Source organism: Tupaia chinensis, unplaced genomic scaffold (assembly GCF_000334495.1).
Source record: "Tupaia chinensis unplaced genomic scaffold, TupChi_1.0 Scaffold145519_1, whole genome shotgun sequence".
Classification (NCBI taxonomy): Eukaryota; Metazoa; Chordata; class Mammalia; order Scandentia; family Tupaiidae; genus Tupaia; species Tupaia belangeri.
This window is the reverse complement of record NW_006205376.1, coordinates 141,862-160,631: the sequence shown is the minus strand read 5'-3', so window position 1 is coordinate 160,631 and position 18,770 is coordinate 141,862. Positions and strand designations below refer to the sequence as shown.

Sequence of the window (18,770 nt, the reverse complement as noted above, 5' to 3'; positions counted from 1 at the left end):
AGTTGGCCAGGTGGGAGTCCAGCCCCCTAACGTCATGCCACCTGCTGGCCCCTGATTTTGTTTTCGTAAAAGTTTTGTAACCAGGGCCGGCAGGTGGCATTGTGGTTAAGGTGCTAGACTCACACAAGGGAGTGTATATATGTGTGTGAGGGGTTGGGGAGATGGGAGTTATGTATGAATATTATAATTACTGGGTTGTCAGAAAAGTCCTGATACATTATTTGTGTAGAAAAATATAGAAAAATATGTCATGACTTTTCTGACAACCTAATAGTTGAGATAGTACAAGGGGGTCTTCAAAAGTTAATGGAAAATTCATATTATGAAAAATCTATGCGCGCGGTTTCTAGATATGGCATAATTCCCCAATGTCACCGAAGGTAACAATCTAGAAATTGTTGTACATAAGCATTTTATCAATGTGGGAATGCTTTACAAATATCTTATTCTCTCTTTAGTGACTCTCCGTTTCTCTGACAAAATAGTAGGATATAGACGATTTTACTCTAGTTGGCCAGAGTGAGTAAGACAGTTCTCCCAAAGTGATGCAGAATCCACAGTTGGGAATATAATAAAGGAAGGCCAGGCCTCCTGATGCAGTCCTGGTTTGCTTTGGTTTTTGGCTTACCACTGAGGCAACTCACCCGCACACTTGATGGTTTCAGACAAAACGCATGTTGGTTGAGAAGATGGGTCATGAAGCCGTGGAGCTGGGCCATGGCGAGGCCAATATCACCGGCCTGGAGGAGAACACCTTGATTGCCAGCCTCTGTGACCTGCTGGAGAGGATATGGAGCCACGGCTTGCAGGTTAAGCAGGTAACAGTCTCCAGAGGTCCTGGTGACATGGGCAGGTGGGAGCATTAGGAAGAATAGAACATAGAAAGTACACATTCTTGGGACCAGCAGATGGCGGAATGGTTGTTACTGGACTCCCACTTAGTCGACCATGGTTTGAGTCCCGGACCCAGCAGCTTAAAACTCACACCGAATATGTGTGCATACGGGCTCAAAATCTCCAGAAGAGAATGGAGGAGAAGGGACTGTGGTGTAGCCATTCCCCTTACTTTCTCTTTCTCTGTATCACAAGCGAGCACAGGTGCCCTACAGCAAAAATCTCTCTCTCTTTAAAAAAAAAAGAGTACAGCTTCTTTTGTCAGAAGATGTGCCACAGGCATTTTTGTATCAGGGAAAAAGGAAAAAAAAAAACATGATGGGGGTGGTTTGGAGATCCTTCTTGATAAACAGGAAAGAATAAAGGAGCCCATTCATTGCAGATGCTGTATGCTCTGTAGATTCCATTCAATGTCTGTGTTTGCTGCTGTTTAAGAGGAAAAAATCTAGCCTGAATTAATAGTTTTTTACCATTAAGTTACCTCATAATTCAGGGTGGAGCAATTCAAGCGATCTCTCTGCTTGGTCTCTCTAGGCTCTCGTTCTGACTTTTTGATGTGTGCGTGTTTCATTGTTCCTCCCTTTCTTGTTCTCTCACCCCAGTTTCCTTCCCTCATTGCCACCGCAGTATCCAGATGTGTTTCACACATACTTGTGCACAGATTCATTCTGAGTCGCTAGAGCACACAGCAGAAATCTTCATGCTTGCCTTTCTGGCTCTTTCTTTGGCTGTTTCCCTTCCCTCTCCCAGGGTCCTCCGATCTTCTCTGTGAGGCAAAGGGTGAGGCTTGTAGTGCTCGCAGCAAGACCCTCAGAATGCCACACAGTGAGAAGTGGATGAGTCAGGCTCACCACGACCACTTTGTTATGAATAGTTTCTATGAGTAATTATTTTTAAGTGCATTATTTCTTATACATGAACATTTTTATATGTGTCCTGTACTTTCAGGGGAAGTCGGCTCTGTGGTCACATTTGATTCAGTTTCAAGACAGAGAAGAGAAACAAGAGCACCTTGCAGAATCGCCAGGTGAGAGGCCCTTGGTTTAACGGTGTCCCCAGAACTGGCAGCACTGGGCCGTGAGCAGATCCAGTACTGTACGGTCTTGTGTCTGTCTCCTCTCTCAAGCTGCTAAGACTCACCTCATCTTGCCAGCAGTGGGCTGAGGTAGGAGGAGCAATATTATTTACTGTGAGACCCGGGGAAAGTCACGTGACCTTTCTGATCTTCTGCTTCCTCATCCAGGAGCTAGGGAAAATAATATTAGCTGTGCCAGGGCTGTCATGTTGATCAAAGACACTAACATGAGAAGACCCAGTGAATTGAAGAAGACCAAATAAGAGTAGCTTATTGTCTCCAGAACTAGGGTATGATGTATACAGATTTTTTTTAAAAAGAATTATTTAATTGTATTTATTATTACTGTTATTTTATTTTTATAAAGAATTATTTTAACTGTACTTATTTATGTATTTATTTATTTTTAATTTGACCACAGTAGGACACACAGCACAAAGAGAGAGAGAGCAAGAAAACAAGCCGCCAGGTCTGGGACTCAAACCATAGTCGGCCATGTGAGAGTCCAGCACCCTTAACCACCACACCACCTACTGGCCCCATTACTCATTTTTTTTAATTTGCTATAGGGCACGTATGCTCACCAGAGAGACAGAGAAAGAGAGAAGGGAAGTGAGAAAACAGGTAGCCAGGCCCAGGACCTGAACCTCAGTTGGCCAGGTGGGAGTCCAGTCCCCTAACGTCATGCCACCTGCTGGCCCCTGATTTTGTTTTCGTAAAAGTTTTGTAACCAGGGCCGGCAGGTGGCATTGTGGTTAAGGTGCTAGACTCACACAAGGGAGTGTATATATGTGTGTGAGGGGTTGGGGAGATGGGAGTTATGTATGAATATTATAATTACTGGGTTGTCAGAAAAGTCCTGATACATTATTTGTGTAGAAAAATATAGAAAAATATGTCATGACTTTTCTGACAACCTAATAGTTGAGATAGTACAAGGGGGTCTTCAAAAGTTAATGGAAAATTCATATTATGAAAAATCTATGCATGAATTTTTAAAAATTTTTTGCACCAAAATAAACTTTAATTTCATTTTTCCAGAAACTTTTTAAAGTCCCTTCATGTGTATTGAACTATCTTATTTCAGAATTATTTTATTTAACTTTATTTATTTATTTTAATTTGACCAGAGAGAGACAGAGTGAGAGAGAGGGAAAGTGAGAAAGCAAACTGCTTGGTCTGGGACTTGAACCTCAGTCAGCCATGTGGAAGTCCAATGCCCTCAATTACCACGCCACCTGCTGACCCCAAACATCTTATTTCAGTACTTAACATGATTTTTGACTCATGAATCTTGCTCGTCCTCTACAACCAGTCAGTCAGTCATTAAGTCCTGTGCTTTCTGCCATTGCATATTTCTGTTTCTGCGGACTGCCATTGTCTTGGTGCATTCTCCTGCTAGGTAATAGTCCAGAGCGTATATTTCTTTATATTGTCACACTGTCACTCCATTTACCTCATTGTAAAGCACTCGGGGGGCCAGCAGGTGGCGTGGTGATTAGAGTGCTGGACACTCCCTCATGGCCAACCACAGTTTGAGTCTTGGACCTGGTGGCTTGCTTTCTCATTTTCCTTCTCTCTCTCTCTCTCTCTCTCTGTCTCTCTCTGGTCAAAATGAAAAATGAATGAATAAATAAAATTAAATAAATAATTCTTTTTTTTTTGAGAGAGATTTTTGCTATAGGGCGTGTGCACTCACCAGACAGACAGAGAGACATAGAGACAGAAAGCGAGAAATCACCCCCGAGGGGGGATTGCCATGCCACAATCCCTTCTCCTCTCAAGATCTTGGGCACGCATGCACGCACACGCACCCAGCGTGAGTTTTAAGCCACCGGGTCTGGGACGTGAACCACGGTCAACTACATGGGAGTCCAGCGACATAGCCATTACGCTAACTGCTGGTTCCCAATAAATAAATCTTTTTAAAAAAGAAAAGAAAAGCACTCGGGACTTTTAAAAAACAATTCTTCCCTCCTCCTAGGATCAAGTTCTACCTTTGCATTTAAAGTTTTGCCATCTGGGACCAGCAGTTGGTGTAATGGCTATGTCACTGGTCTCCCATATAGTCGACCATGGTTCAAGTCCCAGACCTGGTGGCTTAAACTCACGCCAGGTACATGTGCGTGTGTGCCCAAGATCCCGAGAGGAGAATGGAGGAGAAGGGATTACGGCATGGCCATCCCCTTAGGGGGTGATTTCTCACTTTCTATCTCTCTTTCTCTCTCTTTCTGGCGAGCGCACTCACCCTATCGCAAAAACCTCTCCCAAAAACAAAAAGAATTAATAATAAGGTTTTGCCGTCTGGCCCTACGCAGCTTCATCTTCCTCAATGTTGGTTGAGCATGTACCGTGGGAAGTCAGGTGGGCCCCTGGGTATTCTGAGAAGTGGATATGACTGGTCCTTAAGAGACATAATTTAATTTAATAAGAGTAACAAATGTGAAATGTAAAATTGTGGAATGTTCTATGATAGAGGTCCAGTTTTACAAGTCTTGTTAAAGAGAGGGGATGACTTATCCAGTAGTTTGCCTTAGGGGAGAGAAGATATGTAGGAAATATCCCATACATAGGCAGAATTAGAGCTAAATTTTATTTCATTTCATTAAGAACTTGCTTTGTGCCTGGCACTATTCTGAGTGCTTTTCATCTGTTTAACTAGGATGTATACTGTTTTAGTTTTCAGATAAGGAAACAGATGATAGAGAGGCTACTGGCTCATCCAAAGACAGAATCTATTAATTTCTCTGTAAGGTTTGAGAAAGCCATGGTTTTGTTGTTTTTTTTTTCCCTGTTGTTTTTTGTTTGTTTTTTCCTTTAAGAATTATTTATGGGATGGGGCTGGCTGGTGGTGTGGTGGTTAAGTGTGCTGGACTCCCACATGGCCAACTGTGGTTCGAGTCCTAGACCTGGCAGCTTGCTTTCGCTCACTTTCTCTCTCTCTCTCTCTCTCTCACACACACACACACACACACACACACACACACACATACACACACATTCTGTCCCTCTCTGGTCAAATTAAAATAAACAAATAAAGATGAATAAAATCATTCTTTAACAACAACAAAGAATTATTTATGGGGCCAGCAAGTGGCATAGTGATTAAGGTGCTGGATTCCCCCATGGCTGACAGCAGTTTGAGACCCAGACCTGGTGGCTTGAAAATCATAATTTATTTTATTTGATTTCTCATTATTATTTAATTGCTGTAGGACATGTGCACTCACCAGAAAAATACAGAGAGCGAGAGAGAGAGAAGGAAAGTAAGAAAGCAAACTGGCAGGTCAGGGACTCAGACTGCAGTTGGCCATGTGGGAGTCCAGCACCTTAACCACCATGCCACCTGCTGGCCCCGAGAAAGCCATGTTCTCAATCATTAAGCTGTACAGCTTTTCTGCCTGAAGTGGTCAATAGTCTATGTATAACACTAGAAGAAAGATGCGGAAGTGCTAGAGAATGAGCTAAAGACCTTAAATGCATGGAGACATAAAAACATGCAGCACGTATCTAAGGAACACTAAGCAATGGAGGGTGCTAGAATATTGGGTACCAAAGCAGGATTTGTAGAACATGCTTATGCTGCTAAATGCTGTTATGGTGGCTGTTACTGCTTCTTAAATGTCAGATTCCTCTTTTATGAAGAGTCTGTCGCCACTTTCTGGTCCCGAAGCTTAGTTCCTTATCACCGTCAGCTCTCCCTCTAGCCGGTTTGCTGTGGTCTCAGCTCCTTTCTTCTGCCTCGTCGCCTTGTCCCTTCTCCTCCTCAACCTGTTTCTTCCACTTGTGTGGCCCTCTTTCCTACTGTCTGATCATCTGGCATCCAGAGGCATTCTCTGAGATATTTCACTTCCTCCCCAAAAGAGGCACACTTTCTTTAATAACACGCGGAAGTGGCAATAGTCTCCGTCCAGGACACAAATGGACAAATGGCATTCTCTGAAGGGCTCGGACTGTTTCCTCAGCATCCTTTCTTCCTGAGTATCGGGATGAACCAGTCTTCTTTTTTTTTTTTTTGGAGAGGTTTTTGCTATAGGGCACGTGCCCTCACCAGAGAGACAGAAAGCGAGAAATCACCCCCCAGGGGGATGGCCACACTGCCGTCCCTTCTCCTCCATTCTCCTCTCGGGATCTTGGGCACGCACGCACACACACCCGGCGTGAGTTTTAAGCCACCGGGTCTGGGAGGCGAACCGCGGTCGACTACATAGGAGGCCAGCGACATAGCCATTATGCTAACTGCTGGTCCCAAGGTGAACCAGTCTTGAACCAGCTCCATGGCAGAGTGATAACATGCTACTGAAGAGAAGCTGAATCCCCTGTGACTAATGCAGCAGGATGCCCCCGCCCCATTGGCCAGAAACGTGCCGTTCATATGGGCAAGTGCTCGAGACGCGACCTGTGACGGGCTGGAAGACAAGGAGGGGACTGTGGTGTGAGCAACCCTGTGCACAGCACTTCTGACTCTCTCTCTCTCTCTCTCTCTCCCTTCCCCTCTCTCTCTCTCTCTCTCCCTCCCTTCCTCCCTCCCCGCCCCCTCTCTCTCTCTCTTCCATAGCACACATGCATGCTCTTTCATGAATAAAGAAGGGGTGAAAAGATGAACCAGATTTTTTAGTGTCCTGTTGAAAACTTCCTTCCCAAGCTACCACAACAAATGGCCTACTTTATCACCCACCTGGTTTGAAATGCCATGGTTGGCCTGGCCACACCTTCTTCCTCCTGGCAGCCTTATCTGTATTCATTTATATCTGCCAAGGATCAGCCCAGCCTTTATCACTGAGTGCCAAAAGCGTGCAGATCCTAATACACAGTGTCCTCGGGCTATCTCCTTCGGGGCCAGCTTCATTCTTACATGTTCACATGTTCCAGTATTGTAGCCTACCCTCCCAAAGTAGAACGGATCTAAAGACAAAATAACAAATTTAATATATGGTAAAAACCCACATCCGAAATTCTGATTGTATCAGTGTATGGGCTAAATGCAATGTTGCCCCTTAGTTTACAATCACAGATGGGGAATTGGAAATAAGGGCACAGAACTCCATAGCATCTCAGGAAAAGTGAGACTGAGCATCCCTGCTACAGTATACTAGGCAGTAGGTGATGGCGCAGCCATTGCTAGAGAAGAAAAATGGTCGTCCTTCATGAATGTTAGCTATACTTGGCTTTATAAGAGAATAACTCAGGGCCCATAGGTGGCATGGTGGATAAGGGTGCTGGACTCCCACATGGCCGACCACAATTCGAGTCCCGGACCTGGCGGCTTGCTTTCTCACTTTCTCTCTCTCCCTCTTCTCTCTCTCCCCCCTCCCCCTGTCTTTTTCTCTCTCCCTCTCTGGTCAAATTAAAATAAATAATAAAGTTAAGTAAAATAATTATTTTTAAAAATAAGAGAATAACTCATGGACATAATACTTCTAAATATCTATTTAGATTACCGAGTTTTCTTGATATACATACTCTAGCTGGATTCTGAACTTTGAAGTAAAATCTTACCAGACTGAAGATCCCTAACATCTTAGAGTTAAAACAGTCTTCTAAAGTTTAAATTCTGACTCAAGTTCAGGAACCCAGAAATGACATGCCGAGTAGCTTAATATATAGACATTACTCTCATGGAATGATCCAGAGCTATTACAGTGAATAAACTTTTTTTTTAAAAGAATGATTTATTTAACTTTATTTATTTACTTTTTTGTTTATTTTTAACTTGACCTGAGAGGGACAGACTGAGAAAGAGAGAGAGAGAGGGAGAGCAAGAAAGCAAGCTGCCAGGTCCTGGATTGGAACTGCAGTCAGCCATGTGGGAGTCCAAAGCCCTTACTTGTGACACCACCTGCCAGCCCCTACCGTGAATAACTTAGAAAATGATTGGTTTGGACCAGCTCATGGCCTGGTGATTAAGGCAGAGGGATCCTACATGGCCAGCCACGTAGTTTGTATCCAAGATCCAGCAGCTTGAAAAGCATGCCAGCAGGAGGAGGGGCTGGCAAGTGCATGTTGGTTAAGGTGCTGAGCTCCCATTTGGCTGACTGCAATTCAAGTCCTGGACCTGGCGGCTTGCTTTCTCACTTTCCTTCTTTCTCTCTCTCTCTCTGGTCAAATTAAAAAATAATAATAATAAATAAAATTAAGTATTAAAAAAAGACGAAGAGGAAGAAAGGAAGAAAGAAAAGCATTCCAGGCACCTGTGTTTGTGTGCCCAAAATCCCGGAAGGAAAAATAGAGAAGGGATTATAGATGACCATCCACCATGGGGGATGCTTTCTCACTCTTCTCTCTTTTTCTTGCATCTCCTCTCCTCTACCCTTCTCCCTCTCTCCCTTTCGTTTTCTCTCTCCCTCTCTCCTGTGAGCACACTTGCCCTCTGGCAAAATTAAAAACAAAACAAAACAAAACAAAACAAAACGACTAGCCTATAGCCCAAACTGGTAGACATTACAGTATTTGCTAGGTGGGCTTTTATGACTCACTTTAAATTTTCAAAGGCAGGGCCAGCAGGTGACATAGTGGTTAAGGCGCTGGAGTCTCACATGACCAACCCACAGTTTGAGTCCCAGATCCAGCAGCTTGAAACTCACTCCAGGTATGTGTATGTGGGTATGGGTGCCCAGAAACCCCAGGAGAAAAAGAGAGGAGAAGAGATTGCGGTATGGTCAACCCCTGGGATGTGATTTCTCACTTTCCGTCTTACTCTCTCTCTATCTTCTGTCTGTGGAATGAGAGCATGTGCCCTATCATCAAAACCTTTAAAAAATTTTTTTCTTTCCAAAGGCGGGCCCATAGGCTGGCAGGTGGCATTGTGGTTAAGGGGACTGGACTCCCACAGGGCTGACCATGGTTAAAGTTCTGGATCTGGAAGCTTGCTTTCTCACTTTCATTCTCCCTCTCTCTCTCTGGTCAACCTCAAAAAAATAAAAAATAAAATAATGACAGTGAATAAAATTTTAAAAAGAAGGTAGCCCAGATTAAAAGAAAATATCCAGCTTACTGTATTAATAAAGTAGCACTGTTCGAGACAAGAATTTGAGCATTTCTGTTCTCATCAATTTTAAAGTATTTATTTGTAGAATATGAAAAGAATTTAGCATTTCTGTTCTTTTTTCTTTGAGAGGTTTTTGCTATAGGGCATGTGCACTCGCCACAAATACAGAGAACAGAAAGCAAGAAATCACCCCTCAAGGGGGATGGCCACACCGCATTCCCTTCTCCTCCATTCTCCTCTTGGGATCGTGGACACGCACACACTCGCACCCAGCATGAGTTTAAGCCACCAGGTCCAGAACTCGAACCATGGTCAACTACATGGGAGTCCAGCAACATAGCCGTTACGCCAACTGCTGGTCCCAGCGTTTCTGTCCTTATCAAAACAATTTCAAAGTATTTACTTGTGAACTATGAACCACATAGATTTTTTTTTAAGTCCTTACTGTTATTTTTCTAATACTTTGCTGATATTTTTCTACATAGTTGCCCTCGGACCAGAAAGAAGAAAATCTGACTCAGGAGTTATGTTGCCAACACTCAGGGTCTCTCTTATCCAAGACATGAGGTATTTGTTACGCATGCTAGCATACAGTGGTAACTTTGAAATACTTTATGGCTTTTCACGTCATTTCTGCAGATAATTACGGCTGTGTGTGTTTTTTGCTTATATATTCTGAAGAAAGCATATTCTATAATTTTATTTTACTTTAATACTATTGTTTTCTGATGTTAAATCTAAAGGGAAGATGTAGCTGGGGAGAGTTTTATAAGAATGTCTAAACTATTTTATAACTTTTTTTTTTCATTTTTTGGAAGCTTTTAAATACCTGCTGCCCACAGATACAAAGAAGTCTATAAGTAATAGTGGGTCACATGGCAGAAAAATTGCTGTCAAGTTGATTTAGTTGGAAGCAAGTATAAATCTGAGAATTGTCACTTCTAGCTACTGGTCTTCAAAATCTCTAGAAGACATCAAAATACATAAAATAGATTTATTGAATGAGGAAGGTAGAAAGGCTTTTTTTCTTTTATTCATTTTAGACACCATAGTCAACTCTTAAAACATGTGGGTATAAGCTGAATGTCGTAGCTTCTGTGACACTTGGTGACTGTTTTCTTTCATGGTGTGCTTTATTAACATTAATGATTGGCATTTATTTGTCAGACATCAGCAACTGAAAAACATAACTCCTGTGAGTGGGAGCATGTTATCGTGGTAACACATCCTGGCTTTACCACTTGCAAGCTGGGTGTCTTTAGACAGTTGTTATAATGTCCATGTGCCTCAGTTGTCCCATCTCCAATAGAGAAAGAGCATCTATCTCATAGGAGTGAAAATGAGTGAGTCCATGTAAAAAGTGTACCTAACTAAATGTTGCTTTTCTTCTGAATCAGGTTGTATGTTGATAAGTTAAATGTCATTATTCCTTGGTAAACGAAAGTGGTCGTCCTTATGTGGTTTACGATTCCTTTGGAGTTGCTGTAAGAGGACTACTTGTAACCATGAGAAGAAAACGATCCTAGCTCTCTTCTCGGCAACGTAAAACCACGTGTGCTCTGCAGTGGTTTCATAGAAGCCATTGATCACCTTAAGGTGACGGTTGTTCAAAGCTTTGCAGCTGTGACCTCGAGCCAGACTTCTGAATCCTAATCAGGAGATGGCCCCTTCACACAGGGTTGCCCTGCTTCTTCCAGCTTCCTGCTAATTGACTTTGTCTACTTTTCTTTTTTCCCCTTTTCCTTAAATTTATTTTTTTTACATTAATTCACTATACATCATTACAGCATACAAGATGAATTTTCCATCCAGAATACACTGTATATTGGCTCAATCAAGCACATCACATGTTATCAACAAATAATTTTCCATTTCTTAGGTCTTGTATATTTTGCCTTTTTTTTTTTTTTTTTTTTTGCCATCCTTGATTCCCTATCCCTCACCCTCTGCCGCGTCTACTTGATGTTGATACTTTGGGAGGAGGGGCGAACTGCTTAGAGTTACTCTCTTCTTTTGTAAGAGGCAGATAGCATCAGAGTAAGACCGGGGTTCTGAAGCCAGCCTGTAAGGGTTGCTGTTTCAGCCCTGCCTCTCACCAGCTCTGTAGCCTGGGCAGTTGCTTGCAGTCTCCATTTTCTCACCTGTAAAATGGGGATAATAACAGCGCTTCTCCCAAGATGTTGTAAAGACTCGGTAAGTCAGTCAGTGTCAAGTTAAGTCTGGAGGTACATGTATGTGTACTAACCGAAGCACACTTCGTGAGTCACATACTCCTATGTTTATTTATGTTTCTATTTTTATATATGTATCTATGTACCCTTGATACACACACACACACACACACGTATTTTTTAATTATTTATTTAATTTTATTTGCCACAAATACAGAGAACAGAAAGCAAGAAATCACCCCTCAAGGGGGATGGCCACACCGCATTCCCTTCTCCTCCATTCTCCTCTTGGGATCTTGGACACGCACACACTCGCACCCAGCATGAGTTTAAGCCACCAGGTCCAGAACTCGAACCATGGTCAACTACATGGGAGTCCAGCAACATAGCCGTTACGCCAACTGCTGGTCCCAGCGTTTCTGTCCTTATCAAAACAATTTCAAAGTATTTACTTGTGAACTATGAACCACATAGATTTTTTTTTAAGTCCTTACTGTTATTTTTCTAATACTTTGCTGATATTTTTCTACATAGTTGCCCTCGGACCAGAAAGAAGAAAATCTGACTCAGGAGTTATGTTGCCAACACTCAGGGTCTCTCTTATCCAAGACATGAGGTATTTGTTACGCATGCTAGCATACAGTGGTAACTTTGAAATACTTTATGGCTTTTCACGTCATTTCTGCAGATAATTACGGCTGTGTGTGTTTTTTGCTTATATATTCTGAAGAAAGCATATTCTATTATTTTACTTTAATACTATTGTTTTCTGATGTTAAATCTAAAGGGAAGATGTAGCTGGGGAGAGTTTTATAAGAATGTCTAAACTATTTTATAACTTTTTTTTTTCATTTTTTTGGAAGCTTTTAAATACCTGCTGCCCACAGATACAAAGAAGTCTATAAGTAATAGTGGGTCACATGGCAGAAAAATTGCTGTCAAGTTGATTTAGTTGGAAGCAAGTATAAATCTGAGAATTGTCACTTCTAGCTACTGGTCTTCAAAATCTCTAGAAGACATCAAAATACATAAAATAGATTTATTGAATGAGGAAGGTAGAAAGGCTTTTTTTCTTTTATTCATTTTAGACACCATAGTCAACTCTTAAAACATGTGGGTATAAGCTGAATGTCGTAGCTTCTGTGACACTTGGTGACTGTTTTCTTTCATGGTGTGCTTTATTAACATTAATGATTGGCATTTATTTGTCAGACATCAGCAACTGAAAAACATAACTCCTGTGAGTGGGAGCATGTTATCGTGGTAACACATCCTGGCTTTACCACTTGCAAGCTGGGTGTCTTTAGACAGTTGTTATAATGTCCATGTGCCTCAGTTGTCCCATCTCCAATAGAGAAAGAGCATCTATCTCATAGGAGTGAAAATGAGTGAGTCCATGTAAAAAGTGTACCTAACTAAATGTTGCTTTTCTTCTGAATCAGGTTGTATGTTGATAAGTTAAATGTCATTATTCCTTGGTAAACGAAAGTGGTCGTCCTTATGTGGTTTACGATTCCTTTGGAGTTGCTGTAAGAGGACTACTTGTAACCATGAGAAGAAAACGATCCTAGCTCTCTTCTCGGCAACGTAAAACCACGTGTGCTCTGCAGTGGTTTCATAGAAGCCATTGATCACCTTAAGGTGACGGTTGTTCAAAGCTTTGCAGCTGTGACCTCGAGCCAGACTTCTGAATCCTAATCAGGAGATGGCCCCTTCACACAGGGTTGCCCTGCTTCTTCCAGCTTCCTGCTAATTGACTTTGTCTACTTTTCTTTTTTCCCCTTTTCCTTAAATTTATTTTTTTTACATTAATTCACTATTTTTTTTGGGTGTTTTTTTTTTTCCTTTTTTTTTTTTTTTTTTTTTTTTTTGCCATCCTTGATTCCCTATCCCTCACCCTCTGCCGCGTCTACTTGATGTTGATACTTTGGGAGGAGGGGCGAACGGCTTAGAGTTACTCTCTTCTTTTGTAAGAGGCAGATAGCATCAGAGTAAGACCGGGGTTCTGAAGCCAGCCTGTAAGGGTTGCTGTTTCAGCCCTGCCTCTCACCAGCTCTGTAGCCTGGGCAGTTGCTTGCAGTCTCCATTTTCTCACCTGTAAAATGGGGATAATAACAGCGCTTCTCCCAAGATGTTGTAAAGACTCGGTAAGTCAGTCAGTGTCAAGTTAAGTCTGGAGGTACATGTATGTGTACTAACCGAAGCACACTTCGTGAGTCACATACTCCTATGTTTATTTATGTTTCTATTTTTATATATGTATCTATGTACCCTTGATACACACACACACACACACGTATTTTTTAATTATTTATTTAATTTTATTTGTTTTGTTTTTGTTTTTGTTTTTCAGTTTGGGATATGACCTTTATTGAGCTTATCCACCAGAGTGGATATAATGTCTGTACAAAACGAAATGTTTGTTACTATAACTTCCGCATCACAATTAAAATCCAAACAGTTTTTTAAAAACAGTCAACTCAATCAAAACCCACTACTTCGGAATCAATAGCTTCTTTGAAGCCACAGTAACACTTAAATATAGTTAAGACTCGAATGCAGAAATTTGGTTGGTTGGAAAGCTAATTAAACTTCCAACTTGCTCAGATAGAATTCCACAAAGGCAAAATTGTGTTTTTCACAGAGATACAGTCCACTGGAATCACCAACACTGGACAGCTGTTAGAGTACTTAGAGTCCTGAGATAATAAGGAATCCAGGCATCTTTTAGACAGTCTTCTGTTGTCCTTCCTTCCCACTCAGATGTGTGGATGTGTGGAATAACGCCACCACCAGCAATTGTAGCCTTGATGAGAGAGTCCAATTCCTCATCTCCACGAATAGCAAGTTGCCAGTGGCGACTTTACCCACTTTTGATGCATTTCCTGCCAGTTCAAGTACCTCTGTGGTGAGGTACTCCAGGATCGCAGCGCTGTACACAGCAGCAGTCGCAACCACACGTCCATGGCTGGTAGTCTTAGATTTCAGGTGTCGATGAATATGGCCCACCGGGAACTGCAAGCCGGCCCTCTGAGAGCGGGAAACCGCCTTTGTCTTGGCCTCTCCAGAGTCCTTCCCAGCCTTACTGCCAGCCATTTCGAATTCTGCTGAAGCTCACACAAGCAAAGCAGAAAAAGGGCTAGTCAGACACACAGTGAGATGCCACTAGCTACTCCTTTGTCGCACCGCGATTCAAACTGCCTGTTATTACTTTTTAATATGATCAGAGAGACACAGAGAGAGAGAAAGGGATAAGTGAGAAAGAAAGCTGCCAGGTCTAGGAGTTGAACTGCAGTTGGTCATGTGGGAGTCCAGTGTTTTAACCACCACACACCATCTGCCCATCCCACGCACACGTATTTTCTAAACTCCTAAGTTTATAATGATATCTCTGATTCCAACTCAGTATCATGGGGGTCATTCCGTTTTACTATTTGTAATTTCTTTTTATTTTAATCAGAGAGAGAGCATGCACACTAGAGGAGAGGGGAGGAAAGAGAGATTTCTGACAGGCTTTAACCACATCATAGTCCTGGCCAGCCTCTCAGTTGGTCAGGGGCACGGGCACATGCATTGCGTCTGCCTAGGTTGGGTCAGGAACCAAACCCCAGCCTCCCACGTAGCCTCAGCTTCATGACACCCTCCTGCCTGCCGTGGCTGTCTAAAGACACCCAGCTTGCCACCACCATGGCCAGGCCCTTATTTGTAATTTTGTTCTCTATCCGCAAGAATCCTGACTCTCATTATCTAAAATATGTTTTCTTCTTACCCATATAACCCTGTGTACACATTAAGTCATTTCTGAGCTGCTAAACCGTACCCCTGTGAGAAGCAGGCGTGCCCAGCCAGGCAGTGTTTGTGTTCAGCCCTAGTTTTCTTCATCTGAGCTAACCGCACCCGGTCAGATACTGTTCCCTGAAACCCGGGTTAGTTCTTTCTTCTTGTCCATTTCCTTCAGTGTGGTTACGTAGTTTTCTTCATCTGAGCTAACCGCACCCGGTCAGATACTGTTCCCTGAAACCCGGGTTAGTTCTTTCTTGTCCATTTCCTTCAGTATGGTTACGTTATTCATTTATAACACAGTTATGCTCTTGTTTGCTTTCCATTTTGGATTCCTTCCACATCCAGATTGTTGTTTTGGTTTGGGGGTTTTCCTAAATTAATTAATTAATTTAGAAATAAATAAGTGAACGCATGCCAGAGGATGCATGTGCTCACCAGAGAGAGAGGGAGAAGGAGGAAGCACTCCACAGTGGGGCATGGTCATGATGCAATTCCTTCTCCTCCATTTCTTCATCCTTTCAGGATTTGGGTGCACACACACTTGTCCCAGCATATTTTTTAAGCTGCCCAAGCCGGTATTTGAGCCCTGTGGCCAGCCACGTGGAAGCTAGCTCCCTTAACCACCAGGCCACGAGGTCAGCCCCTGCTAATTTTATCTATAGCAGGATTCTCTATTGGTGTATAGTTCTGTGGGTTTCACCAATGCATCGTCATGATACAGAACAGTGTCACTGCCTCAAACACTCCCTGCGCTCCTCCTTTTCAGTCAACCCCTCAGCCTGCTCCCAGCCATCACTGATGGATTTCCGAGCTCTTTCCGCCGAGAGAACCTAGAAGCAGTAATACTGCAGTATCAGCACACCCAGCACCACATACTGGTTTCTGAGTACTGGTCTCACTGGAAAGGAATCAGGGCTCCCTAGATATGTGAATGATCCCAGGGCCGAGATCGAAAACACACAGGATGAGCCTCGTGCATCTTGTGGTGCCAGAAGTAAGGAAGTGCTCCGAAAATGATAAGGGTCACTTCAGAAAAACGCAGGGGCCAAGCTCAGAGAGCTGCTGGTGGCCAAAGCTGGAACGATTGAGCAATAAAGTAAGTAATATTAGAGTATAATATTGGAGCATAACCCAAAGAATAACATAATACCCATGAATCCATTCTATTAAAAATTAATTCAGTAGGGCCCAGCAGGTGGTGTGGTGTCTAACGCACTGGATACTCCCACATGGCTGCCACGGTTCGAGTCCCGGACCTGGTGGCTTGCGTTCTCACTTTCCCTCTCTCTGTGTGTCTCTCTCTCTCTGGTCAAATTAAAATAAATGAATGAGGGACCAGCAGGTGGCATGGTGGTTAAGGCACTGGACACTCCCACATTGCCGACCAGGGTTTGAGTCCTGAATCTGGTGGCTTGCTTTCTCACTTCCTCTCTCTCTCACTGTTACCCTCTGTCTCTCTCTGGTCAAACTAAAAATAAATTAATGAATAAATAAAATTTTTAAAATAAATAAATGAATGAGGGAACCAGCAGTTAGCATAATGGCTATGTCACTGGACTCCCACGTAGTTGACCGCGGTTCGCGTCCCGGACCCAATGACTTAAAACTCACGCCAGGTGCGTGTGCGTGCGTGCCCAAGATCCCGAGAGGAGAATGGAAGAGAAGGGATTGCGGCGTGACCATCCCCCCTGGGGGGTGATTTCTCGCTTTCTGTCTCTATGTCTCTCTGTCTGTCTGGCGAGCACACGTGCCCTATAGCGAAAAAAAACCTCTCCAAAAATAAATAAATAAATGAGTGAGTGAATAAAATCAAATAAACATTTATTTTTTAAAAATGAATTCAATAAATAGCACAATGGGATGGCTCTCTTTTTTTAAAAAAAGAATTATTTCACTAACTTTATTTATTTAAATTTCACTAGAGAGAGAGAGGGAGGGAGGGGGGGAAAGTGAGAAAGCAAGCCACCAGGTCCAGCACTCAAACTGCAGTCAGCTGTGTGAGAATCCAGCACCTTTAACTACCACCCCACACCACCTGCAGGCCCCGAGATAGCTCTTTTTCACAGATGCATTTTCATTAATAAAAGTAGAGGAATAAAGTAGAATTAATAGCTGAAAGTTTAAGGCAGCCATGGTATTTACATAGTTTCAAAGTGTAACCCCGGGAATTTATTCATTCCAAAGAGAAAAATAGCAGCATTACAGGGAGGAAACCCAGTAGATACCACATTAAACAAGTGATCAAGGTTAACATTTCTAGGGGCTGGCAGGTGGTGTGGTAGTTAAGACGACTGGATTCCCACATGGCTGACCATGGTTCAAGTCCTGGACCTGGCAGCTTGCTTTCTTGCTCCTCTCTCTCTCTCTCTCTCTCTCTCTCTCTGTGTCTCTCTGGTCAACTTCAAAAAGAAAATAAGTAAATAAAATATGTTTTTTAAAAAATTCTTTCTTTATTTAATTCCATTTGTTGTTATTATTTTTTAATTTGACCAGACAGAATCAGATAGAGAGAGAGAGAGGGAAAGGGAAGGGAGAAAGCAAGCCGCCACATCCCGGACTTGAGCCACGATCAGCCATGTGAGAATGCAGCATCATTAACCACCACACCACCTGCCAGCCCCAGTAATGTTTTGGTTTTTTTGTTTTTAAAAGAAAAGTTAAGATTCCAAGTAATAAGACATATCAGTGTCATGTACCACCTGCTCCAATACATCAAGAAGATCTCACTCCCGAGTAGTATCCCCCCCATCCATGGTTTCAGTTGTCCATCGTCAACCACGATCCAAAAATGTTAAATGGAAAATTTCAGAAATAAACTATTCATGAATTTTAAGTTGGTGCCATTCTGAGTAGCATGATGACATCTTCTGCCTTCCCCTGGGATGTGAATCAGTGAATCATCCCTTTTTCTAGTGTAACGCTCTGAGCACTTCCCGCCTGTTAGTGAGTAACTGTCTCAGTTATCAGTTATGTAAACTGTCACGCTGGCACAGCGCTTGTGTTCAAGGCACCCTTACTTCACTTAATGGCCCTGAAGTGCCAGAGTGCTGATCTTAGCGTGTTTTAAAGAAATATTTTTTATTTAACTTTACTCACTCATTTATTTTAATTTGACCAGAGAGGGACAGAGCCAGAAAGAGAGAGAGAGAGACGGGAAGTAAGAAGGCAAGCCACCAAGTTCCAGACTCGAACCATGGTCTGCCAGGTGGCAGTCTAGTGCCCTTAACCACCACGCCACCTGCCGGCCCTGGCATGTTCTTTTTTATTAGTAGTCGCTATTAATAACTGCTCACTGTGCCTAACTGGTAAGCTTTATTGTGGCTGTCACTTGTGTGCAGGGAAGGCACAGGACATGCAGGCCCCAGTACTGCCTGCAGCTCCAGGCAGCCACTGCAGGTCTTGTAGCATATCCCTTGTGGGGAAGGGGTTCCTAGTGTATTCTGTCATAAATGTATAACTTAATCTGACCATGAAAAATATCACAAAAATCCAAATTGCAGGACACGGTATAAAATAATTGACTAGTACTCTTCAGAATTGTTAAGATCGGGCTCATGGCATGGTGGTTAAGGCAGCCGGATCCCACGACAGGCCACGCAGTTGGCTGGGTGTGTATGTGTGCATGCCCAAAATCCCAACAGGCCGGAGAAATGGAGGAGAAGGGGTATGACGTGACCATACCCCGTGGGAAATTATTTATTGCTTTCTCCTCTCTCCAGTAAACGCACATTTCCTGTGACAAAAATTTATTTTTAATTGTAGTAAAACATATATGAGGAGTCTTCAAAAAAGTTTGTGGAAAATGGATATTTTGAAAAAACTATGCGTGGATTTCAAAGGTTTTTTTGCACTAAAATAC

At 42.7% G+C, this 18,770-nt stretch overlaps 1 protein-coding gene and 1 pseudogene across 1 annotated transcript in view; one reads left to right on the top strand and one right to left on the bottom strand.

Annotated features, from left to right (window-relative positions):
* Positions 1 to 18,770, top strand: part of DENND5B (DENN domain containing 5B) — a 138,091-nt gene that overhangs the window by 86,033 nt on the left and 33,288 nt on the right. Inside the window, exon 17 of the mRNA XM_027768116.1 lies at positions 9,443 to 9,524. Within this exon, the coding sequence (XP_027623917.1) occupies positions 9,443 to 9,524 (82 nt within the window). The remainder of the gene's footprint in view (positions 1 to 9,442; positions 9,525 to 18,770) is intronic.
* On the bottom strand, positions 13,774 to 14,943 carry LOC102483515 (histone H2A.Z pseudogene; annotated as a pseudogene).